Source organism: Parambassis ranga, chromosome 1, assembly GCF_900634625.1.
Source record: "Parambassis ranga chromosome 1, fParRan2.1, whole genome shotgun sequence".
Lineage (NCBI taxonomy): Eukaryota > Metazoa > Chordata > Actinopteri > Ambassidae > Parambassis > Parambassis ranga.
The window spans coordinates 14,740,719-14,764,530 of NC_041022.1; the positions used below are offsets into that span (position 1 = coordinate 14,740,719).

The 23,812-nt window shown below is 39.4% G+C and overlaps 1 protein-coding gene across 9 annotated transcripts in view; it reads left to right on the forward strand.

Annotated features, from left to right (window-relative positions):
• Window positions 1-8,429: 8,429 nt before the first annotated feature.
• Window positions 8,430-23,812, forward strand: part of sorbs2a (sorbin and SH3 domain containing 2a) — a 40,357-nt gene continuing 24,974 nt past the window's right edge. For 3 of the 9 annotated variants that reach the window (XM_028400142.1, XM_028400173.1, XM_028400182.1), the window contains exons 1-3: window positions 8,431-8,962; window positions 14,110-14,249; window positions 22,643-22,698. In XM_028400142.1, the coding sequence (XP_028255943.1) occupies window positions 22,689-22,698 (10 nt within the window). In that variant the 5' untranslated portion in view covers window positions 8,431-8,962; window positions 14,110-14,249; window positions 22,643-22,688. Of the gene's footprint in view, window positions 8,963-13,050; window positions 13,096-14,109; window positions 14,250-22,642; window positions 22,699-23,812 lie in introns of all 9 variants that reach the window. The other 6 variants (XM_028400158.1, XM_028400167.1, XM_028400190.1 and 3 more) reach the window with 4 other exon arrangements.

The following is a 23,812-nucleotide window of genomic DNA, read 5'->3' on the forward strand; positions in this document are numbered from 1 at the left end:
AAGTGAGATTCTTGATAGAAAGATGGTGGAAGTAGAAAAGGATCACGTATATACAGGGAGAGGTTGTAGTAGCCATGTTGAAGCATGTTCTTTCTGCCCTCTGCAGAAAAAAAAGACACTGCAGTATATCTCCCCCTCCCCACTTTGCTGACCAATGATGTTTGGAGGTCAGACTCCCAGCTCTGCTACTGGTGTCAGCCACTGACACACAGCATGCTCAAGAACACAGTGGTTGTGACACCTTAGAGTAAGGGAGGGGCAGATGATCGGAAGCAATATACAGTGATGACCATAATGCAGGACACAGCTGTGCTGTATGTTTCTATTGGGGACACAAAGACACTGCACATCCGTGACTAAATGTGATGTGTCACACTGCACAGAAAAGGCCATTAGCTGCAGGAGAAGGAGCAGTCAGAGATGTCCTAATGATAGCACCATTTTTTTATTTTCATCGTTCTTGCTTATCAGTAGGAAAACACACAGTGCTGCTGCCATGCAATAAAGGGCAAAGTCATTGTATTATCTGTTTTATTTTAAAATGAACTGATGTTTCTCATCACTGGCTAGTGCTCACTAAGTGCTGACTCGGGTCTCTTCTCACTATAAGTAGTCCCCAGGGGTGACAGGACATCAATACTGAACTGGAATCAGCAGCATGGATCTACTACTGTTAACTCTCTGCAGTGCAGCTCTGTAAAAAATGCAAAGGGAGACAATTCACTTGTGTGTGTGTGTGTGTGTGTGTGTAGGGCTACCTACACACACTGAAGCTTGTAATGTGCAGAAGTCAATTTCCTCAGAGACTTTCTTTTTCTGCTTACATAGGTGAGGAAGTTCCCACATCATTGTGTTGTCTGTCTGGTTAGATAGGACACATAATGGAAGTGAGTCATAGTTCAGCAAATTTACAGCATTCCCTCTTAAGTGACATGCCAAAATATCTGCCCTAAAAAAAGGTCAGTTAAGACTGGGGCTAAATCACTGTTATATTTTTAATTCATCAAAGGAATATATCAACATGGCCCTTTTTGACTCCCCATACTGCTTTCATCAGGACTGTAGTAGCAACGGAGGCAGCAATGTGACAAGCAATGAACATTAACACATCTTGAATCATAATTAGACTGAAAACATTATTATAATATAAATATAATCTGTGTTGTCTTATAGTTTATTAATGCAGACCAGACAGCGAGGTCAGCTGATCTGGGGCCCTTGTAAAGTGAGGACATTTTCAGTGAAGAGCTGTGACTGAGCTGTGGTTGTGACTATGTGCTAAAGCTGTCAGACAAGTGGCCTTTTCAGGGGGGAGATTACACCTTTCTAACACCAGCCTGAATGCAAAGAGGGCAGGCAGAGCTTTGTGCCAGCACCTTAAACTGTGGCTTCAACAGTCTGGCAGTGGCTGGCGACCCGGCCTGTCAGTAATGGTTAACAGATGGGACTAATGCCTTCTTGATTTAAAAGCCATAAGAACCGAGTGAGTGGTGAAATATAATGTTCACATAAAAATAGCACATCATAATCAGAGAGTGTATTAGATTTTCCTCATCATCCTTATGCCAGTGTGTGGTCTGGCTACAGAACTTTTTGTGCCAATTTCCATATAATTTATTGATTATTACTACTGTGTTATCTTCAAGAAGCCACTATTCTAATCAGATTTAGTTCTATTAGTGTGTGAATATATTTTCAGCGGATACATAAATACTGCTGGTGACATTTTTCTTCCGTCCACTCCTCTGTAATAAGTTCATCCCCTTTAGCTAAATACACAAATATTTCTCTGGGTCATGTGGTCAAAACTGATTTAGTGATTTAGGACTCTTTTGATGTAGCGGAGCAGCACTTTTACCAAAGAAGGAAGAGGGAGATTCAGGGGTCACATTCCTCTTTTACAAAGTAAAATCTGGACAGATTGCCTTGCCCCAATACAACAGATGGAGAGAACAAAGAACACGCAGAAGTATTTTTAAAGTTTGATGGCTGATAGCTGCACTTTAATAGCATTTTCATCCTTTTTAGGCAAAGATTCAAGTAAACAGTGCTTCCTATTTAAACACAAACAACTTTGTCCTCTTGACACTTTTGCCACTGTTTAGACACCCCCCTAAATTTAGACTTGTATGGAAACTGTGCACTGTTGTGTGTTATCGTGTGTTTGGTCTGTATTAATCTCCTCCTGTTGGCTCCCACATAATGTCCCTGCTCTCCCTTCTGGCAATGTAGGTTTGATAGGATTAATTGAGCCATTACTTAATTACAGACCCAAGAAGAAGCTGAAAGGATTTACAGCTTTACCCATAAATCAAGGATAGAATTCTGAAGTAGATTTTTTTTTCATAAATGCTTTCCACTAACAGGCTCATTAGCAAGCAGATGAAGGAATGAGCTGGTGATGCTGTTGTTTCTGATGTATCACAAGAATTACTCTGAGTTAGTAATGTGTATCTCAGATAGGAAAGACACATGAAAATATGTGTTAATATGAATCACAGTTATGTGTGTATGTTAAACAGCAGTTCTTTGCATTTAATTAAGATTTGTAGCTTTTGAATTTAAATTAACGTAGTGAATACAAATAAAACACAGATTTATGAAACTTTACACAAATATTAACTAAATATTAGATGACATTAAAATGTGGCTTAATTCTATTTGCCTGTGTTAATATCGTGGAAAAAACCCTATACTTCATATAAACTGGCTCTCTTTGTAAACAAACAAATTGTAACGTGTTAGCTGCTTAATTCCCAATGAATTATGGGAAATAAAAAGATCAAGGAACATGGCGGGAATTTAATGACGAAAATGCATGACCTAATAAAAGCTTAGAGCTTCTAGTGGTAACAGGACAACATGCAGTGCCAATCAATTCACTTAAAATAAGTAAGTTTCAAAACCAAGCAATAGTGAATGAATGCACTTTTGTCACAGAATTAGTTGTATAAGGTCACATCTCCATATGGAGCACAAACTATTAGACTGCTTTGTTCACTTGAAAAACAATAACTAATTGCAGTAAAAAAAAATAAATAACAGTATTCATGAAGCCTGTGTAATTTAAAGGTTCAAACTCCGTAAAATATTTTCTTTTAAAAGAAAAAAACAGCATCACAGTTTAGTCTGCATTAACACCTGAATGTACGTGCAACAATGAGCCAACTGCCAGTTAACTAGCACTCTCACTCTCACTTTTAAATTGCTCTGCATAATTTCACCCCCTTTCCCTTCACACTCTCTGATCTCTACATGTACATGTTGATTTGGTCTTTTTGATGTTGGTTGAGGCTCACTGTCACTCCTGCTCTGCTTGGCAGCATGCTGGCAGACATCACATCAGCAGGCAGCTATGCAGAGTTTCATCAGCCACAACTCCACTTATCAATCCACTCAGCAGGCACACAGGAGAGGCCTGGCATACCCACAGCGAAGGTTATTGAGGTGTATGAAGTGCAGAGTAATATTAGGAATGTGTTTCAGAGAGGCCGCCTATCAGCGTGGTGGACACACGTGGGAAAAATGAAGTTATGTTGCATAAGGCGCACACACACTACTCAGCCTTCCTTTCATGCCCCGATAAGGAAAAGGAGAGAGGTGGATGTGGTGGTAAGCTCCAAGAGACAGATTAGGTGTTGCGATATCAGGGCATATAATAATAAGGGTAATAACAGATCATATTTATGGAAGTACAGAGAAGACCACAGGTATTATCACTCAAATGATGTCTCTGTAAAGCGCAGAATGTATTAATGCAGTACAAATGGAGCTTGTGAATGCACCCAAAATGATGATAGTAAATTTGACTGGCTAATGTACATGCACTCAAAATATCAAGTTTGCAATTGAAGATATGAAATGTGCTCATTATTATAGTACAACACTGTCTTTTGCTAATTAGCTCCAGACAAGCTGGGATTTTTTTTTTTTTTGTAGATTGATGAACTTGATCATAATATTGTTATCAAACAGATATTGCCACTGTAACCTTGACCTAAAAAGACCAACGTCATATCTGTGGAGCTGTTCCAAAACTAATGGTTCTGTATTCAATACTTGTATTTTAGTCTAGATCAAAATTGGACCTATTGATCAAACAACAGATTTACAGGCTGACACTGCTACCAACACGTTGGCAACACGTTTGACCACAATATGTCAAATTAATGAGAAAGTTGAAATCTCCTTTTTTTCTTCAGTCCAACAGAAGAAGCTTAGAGTTGGGTTTGAGTAGTCCTATCAAAAAAATCTTTAAATTCAAACCATCTATTCATTCATGAGCCATGCTGTAGCTTGATTTAGAAGGTGCAGTGAGGACATTCAACAGTGTACATCCCAAATATCTTCAGGATATTCAGAAAGGCTACATGAAATGTTGTAGAAGATCTGAGTAATATTTTTAATAAGGCTTACTATTTTAAGTTAAGCAACACAGAGTTTCCTTATTCACTCATTATGTAAGAGCCCTCAGGTCCAAAGACAACTGTTTGTTATGCTCCTGTGTAGTTTCACACTTCAGGAAATTACAAGAGGATACATCAGCAATGAACCAAAAAGCATCCCGTTGTGTCATGATTACAATGTTTATTCTTTATAGAAGTAAAGTGTCAGTTGACGGTGCTGCAGCTGGAATGCTTCACTCTTGTACAGATACTGTAGTACGCAGTGGGGATCTGACTCTTGGGTCAGTACAGTCAAATCAGTGCACTAAAATATCCTCTAAACGTCAATGGCTCTGCAGAGTCAGGTCTAATTCTCTGTCACTATACATTTCCATAGTACACATTGTAATGTTATCCTTTGTTATTATAGAAAATATTGATTGCTGGAGTTTTAAGGACTACACAAGCACTTTAGGTAGACCAAACACGGAGCCTGTTAGGAGTATTAAGTCCAAATTTATAGATAATTAAACTGGCTAAGTCAGCACATTGAATGTGTTTGAGCTACATTACAATATTGAAAAAGATGTGCGCAAAAAATATTATGGAAGATTAATTTAATCTTGCATCTTCTTTCACTGCCTGCAGCCTATATGCCAAACATCTTCAACACAATTGGAACTGAGTTGAAAAATATGTTATATATATATTTTATTAATAAAAACTCCAAGAATTAAAACATTAAAACTTTATTAATTTTAATCTCAGTGACCTGGCTTCCAGTCTTCTTTCACAGCAATAATATACATTCCAATGCAGTTCAGGTTCCTGTCAGGTTAAGAGGATGATGTCAAAATGACAAGTTAAAATTTAGCCTGTGACTCCTCTCCTCCTCTCTCTCCTCTTCGTACCTCTTAGTGTCATTTGAAATTTTCTGTCATTCGTCAACTTCTTCGCTTTTTCGCTGTTCTGTTGTGTCAGCATTCACTGCCAACACTGCAGTACCAGCTTTTCACACAAATACAGGAGTCATTGTGGCATTGACGTTTTTGCCTTGGCATTGTTCATTCTATTTGATTGATAAATAACACTTACAGAGCAGAGGCCAGGGTGTTGTGGAAATTAGATGTTGGATAAAGGATGGTTGGTTGACAAAGTGTGTTGTCCTTTGTATTCCATCAGTGTATGAGTCTATGACTGAGGTAGAAGAAGCCATTTAGAAAACCTACCACAGCAATGCACTAACATGCTCCCATATAGTCCAGCTGTTGAATATAGAGAATGTCTTCTTAGTTGAAGTCAGAGTGTTTGACCTTTGAATAAGTGACTCATAGCAGCAATGATTTCTACATCACTGTCAAATGGCGACCACTGATCTGCTTCCATCCTGGGAAGATATTAGTGTAGTTAGTAGATAGAAGGTTTTAAATCAGATGCTTTAAAAACACATTCTGGGATGATTGAACAACAGAGCCATTTCCATTTCCGTTTTCCATTTTCCTCAGACAATGCTCACTTCCAGTGACATATAACAACTATCTGCATAATTACTCAAAGAAATGGGCTGCATGCTGTAATTAAAATGTACTAATCATTCCTCATAAGGTGCTGTCCCATTACCAGCTGAAACAAATGTAGAAAAAGAATATAAAACAAAGAAGCACACATTTAAATGGCTAAAAGTTGGTCATGGATAAATGTTCTTCAGTGACACTGCTAAACAGAGCGATGACGCAGGATTCCACATCAGCAACCTCTAGCAGATTTGCTAAGGCATTTCATCTGGTCAGCTCTCAGACATCAGAGAGAGTCTGGAATGGAAGTGGAGGTGGCATTACGTCAGTGCCAGACAATGTCCTCGTGTACTCATATGCCATCCACTCATTCAGCACCACTGTGCTACTTTAACATTGGCCAGATGAGTGGACACCAGTATCAGCTGTTCCAAATGTGGATCTCTTTGGAAAGCAACAGTGGAAAGACAGAGTGGCACTGCTCAGATAAAAGAGTTATTTTCTCACAAGATCTATGTGCCAGCTTGCTGTTGTTTGTTGTGGGCTATTCTAAGAGAGGCTGTTAGGGGGCTTTGGTAATGCATGTTAGGGCTTGGACATTAGATAATTGCAGCTATGATGCGGTTGAATAAATGTGGCAGTGGCCATTAGAAGTAAATATTGTAAGCTGCAGTTGCATTTAGATGGGGTCTAGTATGGATTCAGGGCCTTGCTTCAGACTGTAAAGTCATGATTATATGCATCAGTATATCTTGTTTTCAAGGCCAGCTTCTGGGCTGTACTCACGTCAACACCTGACTGCACTAAATGAATGATGCACAATGGTGGCCATCTTTACTACAAATGCTTAAAACCTATTCTTAACTCTCAGAGGCGTCTGGTAAAGATTCCTGCACCTATATGTAGTTACACAGTCCTGGAGGCCTGTGTCCTTTATAGTGTGCACACAGAGGCCCTGCAGCTCTGCCTTCAATATGTCTACACCAGTATCACCAGAGCATATCAGCATACCAGACATAATGTATCGACATCATCTACCCTGGCCCCATCAGAATGCATGCCTGATAGTATGTCTATCATGCCACCTATAAAAAGGCACCCTCTTGACAACAGTAAGATTCAGTAAGGACTACCCCATACTGCACATAAGAGCTGGCGATAAAAGACCAAATGCATGCACACATGCTCACTCACAAGAGCGTGTGCACACATACACACTCACAGATGTGGTCTCGCTGACACCTCACAAAGGTCAGCTATCAATAACAGTCTAAATTTGAACACCTTTAAAGTTGATAGAAGAAAAGGTCTCGCTGTGCATGTGTTAACAATGAAATAGCACCTAGCTTTAACACCAGATATTTGATGTTAGCGTGACCTAGGTTATGACATGAATTGTTGATTAACTTCTATTATAAAAATTTAAAGCACGGCATCATTAAAGAAGTGCAAACATGATGATGATGTGATTATATTAGTGTGAAAACAAAGAGCTGAAAGGGATAGATAGATAGATAGATAGATAGATAGATAGATAGATAGATAGATAGAGTAAGGCTGAACAATGTGCATTGGCTATAAAGGATTAGATCTAGTCTGTGAATAATTTAATAGCTTGTGTGAAAGCGCGAGACACACAGAGGGGGAGAATTCCACAGTTAAGCCATCAAAAATCAAGACATGGTTCAGCTGCTCTGCTTAACGAAGACAGAGTAAAACACATACAGTTCTGTTACAGGGCAACACTTAAAAAGACAAACCCATCATTCACTTTCTGGCTTTTTCCCAGCCAGGGCAGCAGAGCTCACTGCAACAATGTCAGATTTCATTTAAAATATAGTGTGTAAAAACCACCCAACCAACCATCCATCCAGAATATCAGCGCTGATATAAATCAGATTCAGATTATTACAGGATTCAGCTACCACCACATTTGATCATCCCTGTCAGCAACAAAGAAAAGAACATCACACAAGCATCAGTGAAATGTATGTAGTCTTTATTAAAACCATATTAAAGTGGATGACAAGAGCTCAGGTGAAAACATGATTTTAAACAATGAGGATGTGAAGCCTTTAAACAGCACTTCAGCCCATAGTAATGAAGGTGTGTAACACTATCCTCTGAGCATTCACTTTTAAAATGAGGAAGATCTATAATTTAATTGTACTTTATTAATAGCTTAAAATGTCCCTTGAAATAGTTTGATGACAACATGATATGCTGCCAGGGAAACACATTTTGGCACAGCTGTAGCTTATTCCTAGCATGGCTCTGTGAATCACTCCCTAACATTAGGGTCTATTAAGCCTGACTGTATTATTGTGCAGTGTGTAGCCTCCACACACTTTTAGCAGCACATATTAGAAGAGGCCAGTGGGCTGCCGCAGACGCAAGGTAAACTGGCACCTTCTTGTCAGCATAGGCCTGCTGTGGATCTGTGGATGTGTGTGTGTTTGTGTGTCCTCTAAGAGCACTGATTGAACCGCGGGCGTTGCCATGGCTACAGGAGGACCCAATGAAAAGCTCGCGGTAGACTGTTGCTGAATGGAAATAACAGAGGCCATTTTGCGCACGAAGCCACGGCATCATTCAGTAATAATAAAAGCGGAAACGGAGGCAGAATCAGCCCATTTGTGGACAGGCTTCAGAGTCGGGAGAGTTGGGACCGCGGTGCGGCTGCCGCATGTAGTCAAAGAAGGACACGCGGTAACTTAACCGTGCCGCGCCACCGCCGCGCCGCCTGCCTTCTGCTCTCCTCGGAGGATTGTGAAGAAAATCTGACCGGACAGCTTCTCTGAGTTGTTTACAGCGGCCCTGTGACCTCCCCTCAAGAGAGCGAGCTGTCTGTAGTTAGCTTACCCACACACCGGCAGCAACATCCATGCGCGTCGAAAAAACAGGTGTACGGTTTCATCACACGGACACTAGCTCTCTAACTGCTGTAGCTCAGCCCGCTGTGTTTGTGTCAGTGTTTGTCCCAGTGAGGACTTTCACATGGGGGAGAGGTTGATAAACCTGACGGCGTGTTTCGGAATGTCTCGAGTGTGAAGTCTTTTTAAGGTAAGTGTTAGCTGTGTTGTTGTGGAGCTAATGTGTCTCCCTCCGCGCTGCTGTTAGCAGCTGCAGCGGAGCGGAGCTGACCCGTGGCTAAATGTCGTGGTGTGTAAGCTGGTAAACAAGCTGCTTTTTAAAAGTGTTTGTCACTGCATTACCAGCAACAGTGACCCTGCGCTTGTAATCAGCGAGACCTGAGCAAATGAGTCAGCTTATGCGGGATGCGGTGAGGTCGTCTCTGTTACCATTAAAGTGCATTCCAGTGGACTGCTGTTTCCAGTGCATTAGAGAAAGATGCGGTCGGCTCTGGGAGGATGTTAAATGATGAAACCACAAGCTTTAAAGCTGTGGAGAGAAATCTTGCTTAATAATAGTAGTTAAAAACTTTAAGCACGAAATATATAGGCTACGAAACGTCACAGCCTTTTGTTAAAACATGAATTGAAATATCCGTTTAACCTAAATTCTACATGCTTAGGATAATCTCTATTGTTAGCTTGCTCTTACAGTGGTGCAGTACAATATTTTGCAGTATCTGTTAAAACGAAAACAAAATCCTATGTGATAACCTTAGTTTGTATATGTCCAGATCAATCTTGCCTAAATATTAGAGAAAGTCTGAAGGTTTAATGTTCCTCTGGAGCTACCTTTTTATTTGATGACATTTCCCTTAACAAGTTTGCTAGTGCTGTCGGTGTATTATGAAGGCTGATGCCTCACAAGAGAACTGTAAAATCCTTATTGGACTTTTTCTCATTCCTGCTACTGCAGCATTTGTGTTCATCTTCCATTAAAGATCAACTAGTCTCTCATGGGCAGTGTATGGGTAGGATGAGAACCAAAACACTAGTCTGTTGCTTGTCTGCCTGTGTTTCCTGCAGCTGTAGACAAGCCTTGCATTTTCTTTGGCAGTGTCTGTTATAAAAGGGTGATGTAATGAGGAAGGCCAGCAGCAATGGATGGTATCTGTAAGAGCTATTTGAATGCTGGGTGAACAGGGGGAGAGTGGGGAGGTGTCCAGGGTGCACAAAGTGTAACACTATCACTCCGGGAACCTCATACCACTCCCAGTGAGGCCTACCTGTCTACCTGTGAGCATGTCTGTAGACGGTGCTTTTGATGGAGTACTTTGTGTATTTCCACGCGCTTGTGTCTGGCAGCAAGAAAGCAACATGGCAGAAGCAATATGACGAGCAACAGTTGGATTCTATCAGTCTCTCAAGGGGACCCTCTTGCATATACACACTTAATGAGCGAACATAGCATTTTGATTGTCAATGAACCATAAAAGTATGTCTCTGTTGGCGTTGACCGGACAGTTTAGAGTTACTAGGAGAGACAGTGTGAATGACGGAAAGGGGATCAAGGCAGGCCATCAGGGAATAGGAGAACGTAACATATTTTCTAGTGAAAGTAGAATGTGTAACTCTCACAGCTCATTTTCTTTCACTGCTACTTTATCTCCCCTTTTTTAATTTTCCATGGCTGTTTGCTTTCTTTGTTTTGGTGCCCTCTCTTTTTCTCATTGTCCCTCTGCTGTGTTTCCTTCTTTGTCTCCCTCTGTCTCTGCCCTTTTTCAGTGGCTGATGTCATGGCTCAAGCGGTGTGTGAAAAGCTTACCTAAATCTTAGGCTCACACTGATAAAACACACTCCTTGCAGAGCCGTTTTTTTCTAAAATGTTGACTTTTTTTGACTGTGATCAATTATTCTTGAAGTCTAAGCCAGAATGAGACATAAGAAACTCAATTAATCTATTTATTAAAGGAACAGTCTGTTATATTGTTCAAAATGTTAAAAAACAAATGTAAAAAAAGGAAAACAACAGAATGTGAGAACCAATATAATGTTATGTCTAATGTCTTTCTGTGTTGCATTATCTTCAGTCAGCATGTCAACAAGCAGTCCATGGATTGTAGCATTGTGTAACAGCACTTTGTACCACTAGATGGGCTGACGAGCCAATAGAACATCTAGTTTGAGGAGTCAGTTACTGGCGTCAATCTCTATTACAGAGATCATCCAGTGGGTAGCCTGTACGATGATGGAGCTATACATGTAAACAAATAATAGGCATGTGCCAAGAATAGTGATACTGAATACGCCGGACATTTTACAAGAAAATATATGTGACATCACAGAAGCGGTTACGTTGATTTCTGTTGTTAAACATCCCCCCCCTCCTGTTGCTGCATTGCTCATTTTGGTACCACTGGTACACCCCTGTGTGTGTTGCCTACAGGTGCTGCCACTTTCATGAGATAAAGGTTACATATTTCATCATTACTGTTAGCAGCATTGCTCCCTGCTTAGATACAAAATGCAAGCATCATTTTGCTACCTGTTATCTAAATTCTGCTGCTCTGGGCTCAGAGCTTTCCAGAGCAGACAGTTTTCTCTGAATTTTACAAGCCTGCACCTTTTATATAACATGTGACTGAGAAAGCATTTTTTAAATAAAGAGAGTGACATACATTTATGCATATGGCCCAAAAGTTTTAATGTCAGCAATTAATAATAAGAAATCAGCACTAAAAACAGACAGTTTATCAGCAGCAGTAGGGTCGGCGTGCAAGGCAGGAGGCATCAGTGCAAGTCCATACTTTTGTTGGCACAGCTGGGACCTGGATGCTTGCTTTGGTCAAAATTAGCAAGCACATTCCTGATTAGACATTGCTGTCAGGTGCTGAACAAATTATGGTAAATTGAGTATTCACTTAAAGAAACAGTTCTCATAGCAGTTTTTTCATTCCATTATACCACATGTAGGTGTGGCTACACTGCAGACATATACAGCTAATGATGCATTATAACAGGTAAATCTAAAATGTATACTTTGTCCGATACACCATTCGAAAAGGCAATACTCCATTCTAACTGTACGTGTTCTAAATGTCTGTCACATTACCTGTATGGCTGCGTTTGTGGATATTATTTTCCTTTTTGTGAATCCTGGGTTTAAGTGTTTTCAAGCAAGTGACACTTGCACTACACTACATGCACAGCTCTTCTGCTTTTTATATCTGGCCACTTACTCAACTGGGAATGGCAGAGCACTGCAGAAGCTGATAATGAATTAGGTGTTGAAACTGTATGGGTGAGACCATGTCGACGCGGCTACTGTAGTCCGGAATGGCTCATAGGTCAAAGTGTCGGTGCGTTTGAGTGTGAGTTTGTGTCAGCCAGTGGCTATAAAAATAGTTTGCTCTGGAGCTTTAATGAGATCATTCCAAAGCTACGGCTGTGTCGTGTTGGTTTTAATTGTTTTTATAAATCATTCCTTCACATGCATATCTTGGTAGAGCATGCACATTCAAGTCAGGGTGAATTTAAATAATGGATAATGGATTGCAACCAGAACTATAAAGTCACACCCATCAGAAAGTAGTTGTGATGTTTGTTCAGATGTCAGTGCTGCCCATCTTTTTGTGAAGTGACATGTGGGTTATAGGATAAAGTCTGTAGTTGAAAAGAGGACTTAGGGCAGGACTTTATTGGCCCCCTGATACTGATTTTGGCCTCAAGGTTACATCATTAGCACCTGTCAGTTGTCAGCTTTTCACCATACCTCAGTGATCCTTGGCACGTGAACAGAAGGTTCTAAAGGCCAGCTGCTGTTTAATCATGTCTGCTGACACACTGATCACTGCAGTGTGCTTTAGGAAGAGCCAAAGCTTGGGGTTTGAGAGACATAGCTGCAGGAGTGTTACTTATCATTGGAGACATTCGTGCTTGTGTAGATGGGATTTTTACATTACCACTTCATCACTGGCACGATGACAGCAGGCACTGATAGTGACAACTCAGCCAAGTCCATCTGCATTTGATTTAAAGGTTGGCAACAGACTGACACTTGGCTGAGTTAGTGAATGAGTTTGTGTGCTGTACCATTAGGTATGGGTTTTACTAAAATACTGTTTTCTGACCCAGGCAGACTTATTGTTGTTTGTTTTTTAGATGCCCAATTAAAAATGTAGTAAAAGTAAAAGTAATGTCAGCTTGGTGCTTCACTGAATGAAGCTGAAATTGAATCAAACTAAACATCAGTAAGCGTCACCATGACTCATGATTTGTTTTGGCTATGTGTTTTTCTAGGGAAAACAACTCACCACTTCACCTAATGGAACTGCATTATCATCGGTTAGTAAATTCCCTTTACTAATGACAGCAGAATGCCTTCTGAACTCCACCGCTCATTTTTTGTTTCTTTATTGTTAAGTACAGGTTTAAATAGGAGGGGGTAGATTTAGTCCAAATAGCATATTGCACAGTAGCTGCCCATCTGGTTTTAGGTATCCAGGTTCTAAATATGAGATGCTAATAGCAGTAGTTACATCATCATTCTGAGAATAGCAGGGAGTCTGGGGTCTAGAGGTGCTTCTGGCTGACCTCTCTCCTGTGTATATTCAGCCTGTGTGTGTGTGTATGTGTGTGGTCATTTCCAAATATACATTCCTATATGGATTACACAGCAGGACGATTATTAATGACACAAGTGAGTGGACACATAATGCGTGTTTTTATATATATATATATATATATATATATATACAGCCTGACAACACATAGTTTAAGAGAAAAAGTGAGTGTGTGTCATACGTGTTCGTTTGCACATCTCTGAGCGAGTCTTCTTGACAGGATGTCAGCAGCAGAAAGTGAAAGAAAATCTCATGTGAGAACAGTTTGACACTTCTCAGTTTCCATGTGGAGAAGGCCTCTTTACATAGCTGCACACTGATGACGCAAGACACTATGTAACATTAAAACCTCAGGGATGGGTGTATGGAGTCTGCTCATGCTTGCTGCTACTCTCAAAGGTGCACTCACCTGATGTGTGTGTGTGAATGCATTGGTGTTTATGCAGTATGAGTATGCATGAATGTCTTCGGGACCATAAGTGCATATACTGTGGTATACATCTATGTAAATATGTGTGCATGTGGTAAAATAGAGATAGTCAGCCCTGTCACTTAGCCCCCACCCATCTACACTGAGGGGTAACTTTCCAGTCTCATAGACCAGCATGCCTGAGTCTGAAAATAGCCGTATCTGATCACTGCTTCACCCAAACAGGGAACTCTCTTTCCCTGTCACTCCCTCTCTTTGGCTCTCTCACTAACTTTCTCCTCGTTTTGTTGTCTCTGTGCTTCCCAGGCATTAAACGGGGTGAGATCTGGGAATACAGCCTGACCTGAGCAGAGGGAAGAAGAAAAAGAAGAAAAAGGAACAAGAATCTCCTGTTTACCTATGCCTGACTCTTCTTTGCAAGTCTTCAGTCTGTTGGTTTTATGACGGTAAGAGTTAAGTTTCATAATTTCATATGCTTGAAGACTGTAGCACCTGCACATTGTTATTTGGGGAGGAAGGGTTTGCGGTTGTGAGGTTACATTACATTGGTGATCACATTTTTATGGCTAAACGCAGGATGACAATGAATCCTTTAAGTTATTGACTGGGATGGAATAAATAATTTAATTGACCCTTCTATTTTAGGTTACCCATATGAAATGTTTTTCTTTAAAATCACATTTAAATTCATGTACATATCCTAGCACCCTTTTAGTCAAGTTTGTCTTAATTTGCTTTTTATGAAAATCCTGGATGCTTTAAACAGAATGCAAATTAAGAGATCTGAATAGATTTTACAACCCATACACCAAAAGGGAATTGTATTTAACTGTTCTGCCAAAGCCACAATTATAGGCCAAGTGTGGAATTTCTGTCTTTTGTGACAGTGGACAGGGGAAATTGTGTCAAACAAAAAACAGTGGTTGTCACCGCGGCCACCTCAGAAATAGCATCAGCAAATAACTTAGATTACAATTTTGAGGGTTTGAAAAGATTTATGTATGACTCTGGCATTTTAACTGAGAAGAACCCGCTTGAAATAAATGCACACAAAACACAAATTGACATATTTCTGTGTTCCAGAGCTTCTGTCTTCTTTCCCTTAACCTCTTTCCTTCCTACAATTTTTGCCCCAGTATCTTATTTTCCCCATCCATCCCTTTTACGTACTTCCATCTCTTGTTACAGCCTTTTTCATGGTTTCTTATTTCCATTCAACAAAAGCCATGCAACAATCCCTCCATTAGGCCAGTCTCAGAGGTGTTGTGGAATGTCACCTTGACCCCTTGGGTACACAGTAAGGGGTGGTTCCCAGCTCCGCTTAGCAGCACGGGCCGCTTGGTTCACTTTCCTCTGTATCTGACATACAGAGAGGTACTTTGTCCGGCACTTCTGAACTCGTCACAGGAAGCCCCTTTTTTCATGGTAAATTCATATATATATATAAATAATTAATCCAAAGCTCAACTGTGCTCTTAGATGTAGGGTATAAGATATAGATGGGATTTCTAGGCTGGATCACCAGTACTGGCAGGTGTAATAAGTATTGCTGGAATGAGACTGAACACATATTTATTTATTCATATTTCCTAAATTACCATAATCTTTTGAGCTATGTACAATTAGCTTTGCAGAAGTAGTGTTGTTTGAGGTTGCAGCTGCAACTCTTTCTGTTGCTGTCTCCGTTGAGACCCTCTTCTTCCTCATTCCTTACTGATGCTGTATATTTGTTTAAAAGCTGATATACAAAAGGACAACTATTGATGTGTTGCTTTAACAAAAGTCTTGAATTGTTTTCTTATGTGAATAGGTAGAATATTTGCAGTAAAAAATCTACATCTTTTTCATTCCATCTGATGTCCAGTACAATAATATGAGTAATGGCTTTATATTTGGAACTACTGTATATAAACAGAAGAAAATGGGGTACTTGTGCATTACAAAAGCTAAAATCGGTACTGTTTGACTTTATTGTCTAATCAGTGAGAAATGGTCATATTTTTAAATCTTATTTTGTGTGTGAATTGGACAGTTTATTTGGTTGTTTCTAACAAATTATAATACTTTGTGTATTTTACTCAGACTACTGATTGATCTTTCCAATGTTTCTGACCACCTTGGAGGTTAAAAGGCCCTGTCTAATGGCAGTAAATATAGCACCCCTGCTAATCAAGTTCCTCTTATCTTCATGCTCGACACTTAACACTGGTACCTGGGGAATCCAGACTATGTATGGGGAATGTAATCTTAGCCGCAGCTGATAGGCATTTTCCTCGAGCCTACCTCTGACCTCAAATGAAAACCCATTCTCAAACTATTTAGTCTACTTTTTACCAACACCTTTTTGTGTAGCATATTACATTTCTTTTACACAGAATAAGATATCACAAACTATCATACATTATTATCTTTTAGGCATCTTTGGGGAAAACCGAATCTTCTTCATTGTTTACAGGGAATTTAGCTGAATTTTCAGGATTTAATTTATTTGTTGCAGCTTCATCATATTCCCTCATTCTCTAGATACAGTCTTTGTTTGAAAAGGGTCATTACTGCATTCCCCCGAAAGACTCTTAATTAAGACAAACATGCAACACATGGAATCAAATGCACTGTAGTGTCAGTGGGCTCTCCTAATCCTTTTAGGAATGTGATTGATCTGTGCTCTAGATCTTTTCTAGTACTGCATTAGATGGTAATTGTGTCATTTATCAGCCATAAAAATCCTGGCATGAAGTGCTCATAAAGCTCATTACCCTGAAATCATTTTAGGAAGACTATTTGTTACTTTTATAGAGTTCACGCTGCTTTATGAGCTTAAAATGTAGCTGTTAGATTTGTCTTCAGCTGACAGCATTTCAGCCTAAACATCATGAGTGTTTAAGATTCCAAGCTGACCGACAGTTGTTCTCCCTTCACTCAGCAATGTAAAAAGCTGAAGCCATAACTGGAGGCCAGCTATAACACTACATCAAAATGTCTAGTCGGGAAAAACTCAAGCTTCATCTTTGAAATTGCTTTGACATTTCAGCTCTGCGTAGCATTGTCCTTCCATTTGCTCGTCCTATTATCTCCCTGTAACTGTGGCTATATTAGCTGGTTCCTGTTTGTGATGATTTGAAGCCTTGTGTTCTGTTTTGTATTTAATACCTTTTATGAGATAATTCTCACTGTAATCTTTGACAAGTAGACATGAAACAGTGGAAGCTCTAAAAGTATTGTTTACTGATGATGCCATGTTCCCAGATGGCCTTTGCCAGGCAGCAACAATACACTTTTATCTCATTACTAGTTTTGTAATAGAATGCTATTTATTATCTATTTGCTTCAAAAATAAACTTCTCTGTATCATGTCTTCTCTCCACAAAAATGATTTATGCAATTTTTCTTTTCCTTATTTTTTTTTCATTTCTGTCTCCTTGTGTTTTTTTTCTGTAATCTCCTCTCTGTGAACATCAGAGCAGTATACCAAATGCATCCCAAGTTCTATATAGTGAGTAATAAAATAACAAACCCACAAATTGTCACATCCAATTCATTCTTCTTCACCCGTATACCAGACTCACAGTGCCAGGGTTTGTGTTACATAATTGCATTAGTGCTCTCAGGCCAGTGGGTCTGATCGTTAGTGGGGTTGTGATGCAATCTGCAGAACACACGGCCTTCTGTTGTTTGCAGTATAGGCAGTGAGTGGGCACGCAGGGTCACTGTGTTGATCTCCATTCATACAGCCAGAGGGGGGTCTGCTAATGAGTGGCAAGGTTGAACAAACAAGGTTGATAACTGAGACTTTGTTGCAAGTGGCTGTTGTTCAACTAGTGGCAATAATATGCTGGTAGAACAGTTACATGGCACTGATAAAACATTCCTTGTAAAATGACCTGCATCTAACAAGTAGCTTTGTGCTTCGTGTGAATGAGAGGTTTGAGGCAGAGATTTGCAGAGATGGCAGAGATGAGAGGCAGAGATGGGTAGACTCTGTTTACTCATAAGCTCTTCCGTTTTTTTTCTCACCACATCCCTGCACTCCCCACATTTCTACCACAAAAATGCACCACTGAAATAGCTTGGCTCCAATTCAGTAATTAAGGAATGAAGCAATTCTACATTCTGCCTTTTTTGGATGGGTCACTATCCCTTTCAGTATGGTTTCAGGCCAGCCATGTCCCAACTGAGTTTTATGCTGGATCTCCAGGGACATTCTGCTTCCTTGTTAAAAAGGGATTTGTTTTCTCTGCTTCCTGCAGTTTGAGTTTACAGATTGCTCTGCTTTGTGCTTTAGTTTTATTCCCATTAAATCACTGACATTTACTAAAGAATATCACTTTTCTCATCATTTCACTCAGACTTTTGTATTTTTTTCAATCAATACGTTTGCAGCAGCAGACACAGAAGGGCCTGAAAATAGCATGTCTATAAGATGACTTATAGGCCTTTTAGGTCTTTAAATAGATTTGCTAAGGAGCTTAATCTGTTGACATCCTCTGAGTATGTCTCAGTCAGAGTGACCACTCCAGGGTCAAGACCCTTGAGGCCATATTCAGTTTATCTCTAATGACTGTTCACTGTTCACTCTCTCCTGCTGATTTTACACAAGTGTACACACACACATATACAAAGCTTTGTTTAACCATTTTATTAGTTTCACATTAATATTGACATTAAAGGTTTTCTTAATCTTAATTAAGTAAACAAAACATACTAATCAGTCTGTCACAGTGTACTCAGTTTACTCTGTGATGCATTGAAAAATCTTGTTTATATATGTCAAACCTCATGTAAATACTAGATGATCCAAACAGTGGTGGGAAGGGCTTCATTTAGAAAACTTCAGAATCTATTTTTATTCATCGTTCCCCATGTCAAGTGACTGTATTAGTCATCGTTGTCATCAAACTCTTACAAGCTAATTTTGGTGTAATCCAGATTGATTGATGGAGTCATAACATATGTCCCATAAAACTTAGCCATTAATCACATGCACTATAATTCAAAATAAGTAAATAATAATAATAATTATTATTATTATTTATGCTACACTTTCTGAGGGTCCTCAGGAAGTACAATCTGGACACAGATCTGCTGTTGACCTTCTACTGGTCGTCCATTGAGAGCTTGATGACTTAGTGCAGCTGCCATACCGCACTGTTATGAGGCAAAAAGAAGAAGGTTTCAGAGTAATAAAACTGCACAGAAGATTGTGAGATGTCCTCTCCCCTCTCTGATGGACATTTTCATTTATTTAGGTGAATGGCACTGAAATTTTAGGATGTGGAGAAAAAAAAATCCAACAGCTCTGACTAAAGTCTGATAATATATGCTTCTAGACACTTGTTTTGTCTGCCAAAACAGTCTGCTGGTGACTAACAGCATCCTGGCCAGTGCTCTGGGAGAGTTTCCTTTCTTTTGATAGTCACATACAGGAATGGGTTCTGTTTTCTTTTTTAACATCTCAACTAAATTAACCCTTTTTTGTAAATATTGGCAAATACATTGCTTCATTTCATTAAGGACATTCTCCAGTGGTCCAGCTTTTTGGTCCTCTCTCATCTGATATTCATCTCATCTGAGAGTTGAAATGAGGCATGGACACTGATTGCACATGGAAATTCCCACTGTGACTTATCTCTGGTTCACAGAAGCAAATTTGGTGTCAACAATTTTAATGCTTGACAGACGGAGAACTGAGAAACTGAGCTCAAAGTAAGCTCACACTGTTGTTTTTATCTTATTCAGACATAAAAGGGGACAAGCTTCCTTCCCTATGCATTTAAGGCTCAAATTGTATTAGTCCACTGATAAAAACCAAGGAGTCCCAGTGGGTCACTCAACAGTCTAATGAGAATTGATGGGCTCATTGCTGAACTTCACGGTTTTGTGCAGCCTCTGACTTGTGTATTTGCAGTCCCACAGCCATTACACTCAGTAATTATATACACACTAGTCTCCAGAGTGGCCAACCAATGTCTAAATTACAGTCAGTAGATAAACCACGGCAGTGTTAGAAAATAAAATGACTCGAAAGAAACTTGACATACCTAATTTAAAACCAGGATAAGAAATTGAAAATCTTGTTATTCATGTTTTCATTTACTTAAGGCCCTGGGAATCGATCCTTATTTCATGATTTAAAAACAGTGGAATCATTTGATCTGACACATCTATTCCCAGCGTTACTTTTAAGTATTGCAGTTAAGAAAATCCTTGCTGAATATTATTGGAAACATTTAACTAATTAATTCTAAAATGTGATGGATGTACTGTTTGTATTTAAAAGTGAAAAAAGTGTTTCCAAACAAATAGGGAGAGTTGTTCAGAGGTGTAGAGCTGGAGCATTTCCTTCCCAGTCACTAGCCATAACATTACACCATGGGCACAGCTGCTGTGTCGCCGCTGATCTGCCCCTAAGAAACATGATGCTGTTTATAATCTGACCATCATTTGGACGCCGACAGCCTGCGACGCCAGACCCATGATTTACCCCTGTGTGTGTGCGTGCCTGTTTCTTCCAGGGGTAGATTTATGGGGCGTAGTAGATGAGGGTGAGGATTAGGTCTCGAGGGACAGAAAGTTTCCCATCATTTTTTGCTTCATTTAGTCGTTTAGTAATAGTATTTCCTTCTCAACAGTGTTAACTTTGTGTGGAAACATCCGCATGGTGGCAAGGAAGTAGCAGTATGTGTAAATGAGTGTGTATTTGTAATAAATAACTGGAGAGGAGGAGATCTAGCACTTACAAGTATGTTTCTTATGGCTGAATTTGTTACTATACTGAGACATGTTTGTTGCAAGAGCATAGAGTTTAGCCTTGTAAGCAGATGCATTGAAGAGCTCAGGCTTCACTTGCTCTGGTACAATATGTGTGCCCCCCTTCTCCCATTTACATAGAATTCCACCCAGCTGTACCCATTCTGAGCCAATCATACACACTGTAGCGGCACCCTTTAATAAAGTCCATCAAACATGGTTTTGGCCATCTCTATTTGTTGGTCTGTCCAACTGGGTGCACCCATTTACAAGGTTTCAGACTACTGTGCATTTGTATGGTGATGCCAGGGTAGCCAGAATTACAGATCTGTATCCTGGTTTCCTTAACACTAATTTAACAACTAAACATTTTCTGAACTTTTATTGATTGATAGATTATTGATATTATATATATTCAATATATATTGAAAAATGTTACAATCGACAGTTGTCAAAAATATTTGGTTATAATTATAACATTTATAATATAAAAAGGGTTCTCAGAAATGACTGTTCTCGTGTGTATTATATTCTCATCTGAAGCCTGTAAAAATGTCATCAATGTCAAATACAGGTTTATGTTATGCCATCCATCTAGTGCCACTCATCACCAGAGCCAACCACTGAGACGGTTTACACATTCATGTCAGAAGATGGTTGCATTCCTTTTCCAAAATAAGCACCAGTAAATGAGACCCACAATTATCAGGACTTTACTTGTCAAAGTGTAGTGAGGCTCAAAGCAGAGATGTCTGGTAATAAATGTCGTTTGCTGTCAGTTTGCTAAAAGGCTTAAAGTCAGATTACATTCAAACACAAAAAGACTAAGCTGGATTTGTACATTCAATATGGGAGAATGAAGAGCCTGCTGGCTTAGATAGATGTTGTAGTAGTAGCTGAGACATCTCTGCACTTTATTGCTTTACTTTGCTAAAATTTTAAAATCAAAATCATTATTCAGATTAATATGAATCTTTATAATGATAATCTCATTCGATTTAAACCACTGGACCTGACCCAACAATGATGTCACTGCTAGTGTCAATGTTTTAGAGCAGCAGAAGGTTTCCATTCCAACACATTCTCAAATGTTCTTATCAGCATTTGCGTGTGTGAAAGGCAATGTCAACCATGTGTGTCATAGTTATTTAAATTCCAGACATCTATGATCCCAACTGCAGCCACTGTAGTGTGTCCTTTCTTGTATCTGTCATGTATACTAAGTCCCACGATGACACACATGTGCATGCATTCACGCAGCGATGCAGCAGTCAGTGGCTTTTGATGCTTGCCCCATTCATATCAATCACACATTCTGCTGTAACAGTTCCAAGAAATGAGCTTCCATATAGCTAGATAAAGACATGTATCATTTGTCAGTGCCGTTTAGGTTATTTATCTCTGTGATGAACTTGGCTATAAGGCTCACTAATTTGAAAGAAACTGAGTTTCAACATGCAGTTATATTGTAAAAGTCTAGAGCGAAAGCTAACTTTAGTTCAGGTCTATGCTACCTTTGTCTAATGATTAGACCAAGATGCCATTTAAATTCACACGATTCGCTGAAAAGCAATCTGTGGTCTGGAATTATGTCCAGGAAATCTACACCTCAGTTTATAAATCGCTGAGATGAAAAAATAAAACGTGTGACCGGAGTACAAGTCTAGCTGACTTGCAGTCACTTGAAGTATGCTAGGACACAGTATTCTTATTTCTAAATGAATCTTTTGCTGCATAGAGATCTTAGGCCTTTAACTTTGAAATGTGTCGTTCTGAGTAAATGTTAGTACCCTAATACTTAATTTGCTCATATTGTAAACAAGTGGATATCATATTGGTGGAATTTAGGAGCTGTTTTCTGTAAACATTTCTGATATCTTGCCTTTATAATGGAGCAGGTTGGTCTTGTGAGGGTCAAGATTACCAAAAACATATGTGAGAATTCAAGTGTTGTTGTGTAAGGTTTCTGAAAAATGTTTAACTAGTTGCTTAAAATCCATTAACCTTGTTGTGTGCAATTTAATTTAATTCAGAACTATTGTGAGTACAATACAGTACTATTGTGAACTAAAACCTTTATTTTGTTTTGCAGGAAAGTGTGTCCCCCTGCAGTGGATCAGTAAGAAGTGCGCTTCAATATGAATACAGGTAGGTGTATATAAACACAGGTACAAACTACATATGGAATTCCTGGAGTCATTCAAATAATTATGTTTTCATTTTCCGTTTATCTGGTATGGGTAACTTTTGTTGCCTTTTTCAGAAAATTCGAATAAATTTATATTCACACATTTCAGTCCACCAATCTTGACCCTGTTTCACCACTTTGGTGTTGGTCCAGTTTGAACTGGGGATATTGTGACTGAAAGCGTAGCAAGCTTTTAGCCACAGTTATGTATTCCTCTGTCGATACATTTCCAATGCTCTGGCCCAGACTTGGCAGCCATCCTGAGCTGAAGTGTGTATTTCATGCAGGACCAGTGATGAGTAATCCATCAATGAGCTTTCTCCACACACCACTGCTCTGTTTGTCTGCCAGTGGGAGTGGGAGTCTGTATTTACAATATGACAATTCCACAAAAATAACTTGATCATGTGGTGGCAGGAAAAACACTACAGGAAGGTGTTTGATGTAGGACCAATTGATCTAAGTTTCAACTTACAATTAGAGAGATGCAGATTTTTCAAAAATGTGGCAAATACATCAGGAAGCACTTGAAAAGGAAAGGTTTGCTTAATGATAGCCTTAGTTATACTACAGTGATGATTGTATTCATGACTTTTAGAACCTAATTTAGAAGAAGTAAAAAATTAACTAATGTCTAATGTTCCCTGGCATACATATATTAGGTCATTACAGGCTAATGTAATTTAAATTTTCCAATTACACACATATTTTTTTATGAGCCATGACCTGATAAGCGGCATTAAAAATCAAATGCATGTGCTTTGCCTTAATTAATTTGCATTAGTTCCCCGGCTGAACGCATCTGTTTGTTTATATTTGTGTTTTGTTGAACACGCATGTGCATGTGTGCTTCTGCTTCTGCTTCCTTGATCACCTGCCTGGCTGTGATTTCTCAGATAGCGGAGGATGCACTCGCAAAAGCGTGGCCTTGTCACTCATACTCTCTCCCATGAAGAGGGTCCAGAGTTCACCAAATCTAGCCACAGGTACTAACACTCACAAACACACAGATTAACACGAGGTGGATGCCGTTTACCCAATGTCTAAAATACAAACTGCTCAGAATGGTAATTT